Source organism: Armigeres subalbatus, chromosome 2 (genome assembly GCF_024139115.2).
Source record: "Armigeres subalbatus isolate Guangzhou_Male chromosome 2, GZ_Asu_2, whole genome shotgun sequence".
Classification (NCBI taxonomy): domain Eukaryota; kingdom Metazoa; phylum Arthropoda; class Insecta; order Diptera; family Culicidae; genus Armigeres; species Armigeres subalbatus.
The window spans coordinates 197,573,244-197,580,120 of record NC_085140.1 but is presented as its reverse complement, the minus strand read 5'-3'; the positions used below and the strand labels follow the sequence as shown (position 1 = coordinate 197,580,120).

Sequence of the window (6,877 nt, the reverse complement as noted above, 5' to 3'; positions counted from 1 at the left end):
TAACGTTTAAAATCTTACATGATTTCGTGACGCTCTCGAATTTGGAAATTTTCATTTGTCACCCTGTATCCGAGTCTTCCTTAGACGTAGTTTACGTAAAAAAAATGGCATGAAATTTTGTTGACGTATTATTATGAACAAGGACCAGGTAAATGGCGGGAGGGTCGGATTATTAGCAGACATTCCTGAGCAAGTGGCCAACGAACAAGAGTTTATTGGGAAGGTTATTTCCAAACATACTTTCCAGATATAACATGCCCGTAGTCCACGAACATGTTACCCACAGCTAACTTCAACGTTCCGGTATTTCATGAGCAAAAAAAAGTCATTCCACTGCAAACGATTAAAGCTTAGGTGACGGTTTTTATTTTAACAATGAAAAGTGGAAATAACAAATATTCATGATATTCAACAGTTGACAAAATAAAGTTAATGTTAAGCCAAACAATAAAAAAATGTATTTAACGCATAAAACTGAAAAGCTCTTGGCTCACATTTGAAGCATTTTCCAACGGAATTTTACCCTCGTTATTTTTTATCAGGAGATCAGCTCCATTTTCAACCAACATCTCGGCCAACTCCCAGTCATTATTACTGCAGGCATAATGCAACGCGGTGTTTCCATCGTTATCTGTGCCGTTTACCTTCGCACCATGATCCAACAAAAGCTGCACCGAACCAACGTCATGACCGTACCATCTAGCCGACCTCATTCCATTGGTCAACGTCAGCAAGGCATTCCGTCCCCAATGATTACGACAATCCAAATCTACTTCTTTCTTCAGCAATTGGCGTATTAAGTGGATATTCGATTCTTCCATGTAGCTACACAATCCGATGATTGGCGTATATCCGTAGTCATCTTTATAATTATAGTCCAAGTCGTAATCGAATTCGAAAAATTTCTCGGAAATAAATATGTGCGCACTTCCACATGCCCGATTAAATAATCGAGAAGCTTCTTCTCTCGAATGCTGGAAAAGTGAATCATAGATGATCTTGGTGGTTTCTGGGTTTTCCTCCAGGAAAGGCTGATAATCGCAACTGAAGAAATCCCGATTTGAGACCAAAAAGCAGCTCAGATATTTATGGGCGTGATCTTTGAAGAATTGAAATTTGTCCATCAAAGGCAAAAGCGCATTACCCATGCACACATTCCTGTTGCGCAAATGACAGTCCAGGGCATTATCACCATCATCGTTAACCACTTCCAGATCAATGTTGTGCTTTCTAAGTATGCTCAACGCATCACAATTTCTTACCATGAAGACGGCAGATTCATTGCGGTTCGTTAGTGCGTGCACATTCGCACCGCACTCGATGACTTTTTCCAGCAGTTCGCACAGAGGTTTTCGTTCCATATATAAAGAGCAGACCTTATGCAGCACTGTATAACCGTCGGAGTTCGTTCGATTTACCAGGGCTACTCCTTTGGGATGGCTCTCAATTACGAGGTTAAACATTTCCATGCTTTGAACGTAGTGGATTGGGAGATTGCCTTCGTCATCCGTTGCATCGATGTCACAGCCCGATTCCAACAGTTGGGTAAACCAGCTTGTGTTGTCCTTGTCTACAGCGTAATGAAGTAGGGAAAGTCCTTTCGTACCTCGAATGGCGCTTAGTGAAGGTGTTTCGATTTTAGATTTGATTGAAGATTCGTCAAACTCTAGTTGAAATTTGTGGAATGCCAATATTAGGTCTAGAATTTAGTTTAAAAAAAAAAAAGAAAATTAACTTTCAAAACACAGATGTTGTGAAGGTGGCTTACAAACTCACCATGACCTGGATAAAGATCTGGATCCTTATTTCGTGCTTCTTCGATTTCTGTGGCCAGCATAGGAAAATATTTCAAAAGAATATCTCCGTTCACACTATAAAATTCTTTGTCATTATAGATACACAGAACGTTTTCTTTTAGGGAGTCCAAATTATTCAGCAGATACTCTGCGTGGTGCTCCATGATGAAAGAAGCGGATTCATGCCGTTTAGAGAACAACATCTCTCTTAACAGACCGATCCCACGTTCGGTTTCAAAGAACAGCTTTACCTCTGGATGATTGTGGTAGATGTCCGGCAAATTATCCAGCTTTCCTAAGCGTATGAACTCGTGAAGCACCGTAGTATCACCATATGATACCAAGCCTAATAGCTTTGGATTTTTACGAATTTCTGACCAGCAGTAGTCTTCGGCAACGTTTCTACACATCAAGCAAATGAGGATTGTAACGTTTTCCCATTGATACGACAAATCCAACTTGTAGTGCGAGATATATTCGGTGATTTTTTCTCGTATAGGTCCATTCCTCAAGTAGGTCAAGCTAGACAAACTACTGAGCTCCGTGTTTTCATAATGAAATATTTTCTTAAACGCTTCCGCTTCATCTTCGTGGTAATACTTTTGTCGGTAACTTATCATTTTCTGCAATACATAATCCAGCATAGTTACGTCCTGCTTTGACATAAGGACTAGGAATGCATTCATTTGATTCGAGTTCCGCTGAGTGCAGTCAAAATGGTCGAAATGCTCAGTAAGCAACCAGCGGATAGTGTCCTTGCGAAGTGCCGAGCATGCCGCCATCAATGGACAGTGATTTGGTATACTAAGCTCTGCCCCTAGCTCATACAATCGAGTAATGATGCTGTTCCTTCCGATTGATGCTGCTAATTCTATGAACGTTTCTTTCTTCTGATAGAATTCATCTTGAGATCCAGTATAGTTCCACGACAGAAGTCCATTTGGAAGTAGTGTTCGCACTATTTTACTTACTTCCAAACGATTACTACTGTCGGGATGTATTACAGCCACTTCTTCACCATCGACAGGAACAGTCAGAAGTATGAAAACGGCCTTTTCCAAATTGCCGTCCCTTGCGGAGCTCTTCTCCAACTCCTTACATGCATTACACTGCTCCTCACCCACCGCAATCAGGTTGTACTTTCGCAACCATATTCTGTCTTCACCGTTCCACTGATACTTGTCCAACAAATAATTCCTTATTTTATCGAAACCTTCTTGATAGGCTGCCAGATATTTATCAATCAATGTTTGATCCCCCTTCCGAATGGCGCGATGCATCTGGGTACCTTCCTTCACCGGCTGATAAATATTCGTTGGAGACAGTTTCCGCTTTTCCTCGTCTTCGGTTTCAAACACATCGATTTGCAATGGATGAAGCTCATCTTCCGGATAATCAGCAAATAGGCCAAACCCAAAGTCCGAATCTTGTTCCTGGTCTTCCATAGTTTCGGTCGAGCGCGAATTAGGATTGCTTTGCTCCAATGTGAATATTGTACTGAAATGAAACAGATTCGATGTCACAAGTTTAAATGTGAATCAACATCGTCGAGCCGAATACATTTCATAACATTGAATTATTCAATGAAATAGCGTGAGGTAACATTGCACAAAAGTGTTAGTGTACCACGCAGTCTGCTTTACAATAACGATGGAGTTTTATGTGTGTAAGTAGTGCTCCAAACAGTAATGGTGTGGTAGTCTCGCTGGTAAGAATCCATGTAATGCAATTATTGGAGTCTACTTCAATTCTGTTTAAGTATCGGCAAAACGTGAACGAAGATGATCAATTCATATAGTTTGTTGCAAAGCTGTTTTATGTGCCTACCAGACTGCGAATCATATCACTTGATCAGTTTTGGTATAATCATTCATAAATCTCAATCATCGAGCCCTCCCGCGCGAGAAAACTCGTTTGCGAATTTGAAGAAATGCATTACGCCTGAGTTTTTTATGCTGAATCGCATCGTTTCACTCATTTGCCAAAAAATCATTTCGCCCCAAAAAACCTTTAATATTAATTTGGGCGCAATTTTTTTATCACACGCAATGGTATATATTGTTCTATGCAAAAAAACGTCAATCCACTGTTTTTAGCAAAGGACAACAAAAGAAAACCTTCGATGATTGAAATGGAAGATTCAACTCAGTCATGAGTTTTTAAATGCTGAGTTGGAGCATTTCGACTGACGATTGATTTGAATCGTTTATGAATTTAGAAATTTTGAATTTTTTCAAAACTGCACTTGATATAACTTGATATCAAAGTTCACATGTCCAGTTTTCTCTGCAAATAATGCTTAAATTCGCTGCATTTATAAGTTAAGAAAGCATCGATGAAGAAAAATAGACCAATGCAGCTTCGCCCCTGGAATTCTAACCGTGAGATATGTTGTCTCATGTCAAAATTCTCTACACGAAGTTATATTGTACCGCTCATAAAAAAAATCTACTCCTCCGCTTATTTTTAATCGCAAAAGAAAATGAGCGCCAGATAGACGCCTAAGAAAAACATACCACCAGAAATAAAAGCTCCTTCGATATTTTTTAAAATTCGGCCGACACGTGGTTGATTGTGGCGATGAATGCTCTGATGGCACGTGCTATTTGTACTGCGGATAAATTTTTCACATCTATGAGAGCCTTGGAAAATGATTACGAAAGTTGTCATTTTGTTGCAGTTGCAAGGCACAATATTTAGTAAAATCTACTCATCCGCGCCAGATAGTCGCCTAATGGGCTAAGCACAATGGATACGTTTGCACGCAAACGTACCCACGTACCCCACGCAAACGTACCCCCCGTTTGGCCCATAAGAGAAACGTGCCCGAGTAACACACTTGTCATAGACAAGTTTATGTCACTTATGCTCGACCGAATCCAGTCACATTATAGTTGCTGTAACCAGATCGGCATAAGTTGTGCTGCTAGGGTGGTGGATCCTGACGGTGAATGCTTTGATTTTTCACATCTATGAGAGCCTTCGTCGTCTGCATTATTTATCCATAAGAAGCAAACAAAAACTTCAAGGGATGCCAGTATTTTTAAAACTATTTCATACGTTGCCGTTGAGACGGTTTTTGACTCCTGTTGATCAGCGTCTAAAAAGTGTGGGCTAAAAAGTATGCCTGTTAGCGTTGCTGGATATTAGACCTCTTCGTGTTTTCATTAAGTATAAAAAATTCAACCGGTCAGTCCAGAACCACAATTATTATGCTAAAATAAGCCTCCAGTGAAATTTTCAGCTAATTCGGATAAAATTTCGAGGTGGCTCAAGTCATTTTAGTGTTTTTGGGTTATTTCCAATTTTGAAAAAAATATAACGAGAGATATAAACGTCGAAAACCATCGCAACAACCTCTATATGGAAGCGAATATTGTGTGAATATTGCGAATCGTTCCGTTCACGTTTTGGCCATGTTAAAATGATTTTCAAGCTTTAAAGTGCATAAGAACATTCTTCCCCCTTAAAGTCGTTGTTCTACAAAATTCTTGAATTTATGACAAAACATTGCTAATTAATTATATTTATTTTCTTCTTTCTTCCCTGGACATTTAAGTATTATAATTACTAATGTTCGATTTACCGTTAAATTCTTGAAAATCAGAAGAACATTTGTCATAAATTTGCTATTCGAACAAAACATCAATCAAATCATATGATATTTGATGCTTACAACAAACAACCTCTGAATTTTGTTCATTTCACCTTATGTCTGTGTGCTTTTACCATTTAGTGCGTCGTAGTAACAAGTGAAATTAAAGCTATTTTGTTCGAACAATTTGTTTGACGAAATCCCAACGTGCAAATTCATGATAAATGTTCAGCTTTTGATTTTTAAGAATTTAAGGTAAATCGAACATTAAAAGTTATATTACTCAAATGTCCAGGGAAAAAAGAGGAAAATAAATATTTTAAATTAGCAATGATTTGTCATGAATTCAAGAATTTTGTAGAACAACGACTTCTAGTGGAAACAGTGTTTTTATGCACTTATAAGCTTGAAAATCATTTTAACATGGTCAAAACATGAACGGAACAAATCGTAATGCTCACAAGACTTGTAGAGCACACCAAAAGCTTCCATATAGAGGTTGTTGCGATGGTTTTCGGCGTTTATATCTCTTGTTGGATTTGTTCCAAAATTGGAAACAGCCCAGAAAAACTAAATCGACTTGAACCACCTCGAAATTTTATCCGAATCAGCTGAAAATTTGACAGGAGGCATATTTTAGCATAAGAATTGTGATTCTGGGCTGACCGGTTGATTTTTTGATACTTTTTGAAAACATGAAGAGGTCTACTGGATATGAACAATTGAAGCTAACTTTCGTTCAGATTGCTTCTTATGATCTCTACTTATTCGATTGAACAGTATACTGCCATTAAACAGTGAAGCGCTCCTTTTCGAGCAACATTCGGTTTGCATTGGAAATCTGCTCGTACTCGATTGCAGCCGCGTTTTGATGGCGATAATTTTAATTTTGTTGACTCTTGATTTTCGTCAATGTTACTTTTATGTAATTCCGCCGTTCGTTGGGACAAATGTCCAAAAGGGTGCAATAACAACGAGACGATAATACATTTTTACCAACGAGTGTATTCCATTTTCCGAGATGTAGTCCCGGTGAAACAATGGTACCTATCTGTGAGGAAAAGGTAGTCTTGGTAGAAAAGAGTGCCACAGCATCTCTGTAACCGATTGCTTAAAGCTGCAGAAAGCAATATTTCCGCTCGACGGATGAACAACGCAAGGTTGAGCTGCAGCACATTGAGAGTGAATATAAATTTTTGCACGCGCAATACTTTAGAGACAATATTCACCGTGAAAAAAAAAAACTATTCAACGAGATTCAAAATCATTCTGGTCGTTTGTAAGCAGGAATGCCCCAACGAATTAGTTAACATGAAGTTACTGCCGCAACAACTCTCGAATCAGCGAATTTGTTCTCGTCTTTCTGTCAAAGCCTGCTAAGTAAATAATCGATCTTCTTCGTCTGAGGTCTGAGCAGTTTGCCTCGATACCAATTCAACTTTTCTACGAAGGACATGATGACCAAGCTCCGAGGGATAAATGCTGA

General features: G+C 38.9%; 1 protein-coding gene across 1 annotated transcript; it reads right to left on the bottom strand.

The window, feature by feature from the left end:
- Positions 1-201: 201 nt before the first annotated feature.
- LOC134215716 (uncharacterized) lies at positions 202-3,308 on the bottom strand. The gene is made up of 2 exons (XM_062694844.1): positions 1,777-3,308; positions 202-1,699 (listed from the first exon to the last, which is right to left on the bottom strand). Exons 1-2 carry the CDS (start codon positions 3,239-3,241, stop codon positions 462-464), a joined length of 2,703 nt encoding a protein of 900 aa, XP_062550828.1. The 5' UTR covers positions 3,242-3,308; the 3' UTR covers positions 202-461.
- Between the last annotated feature and the right edge of the window lie 3,569 nt (positions 3,309-6,877).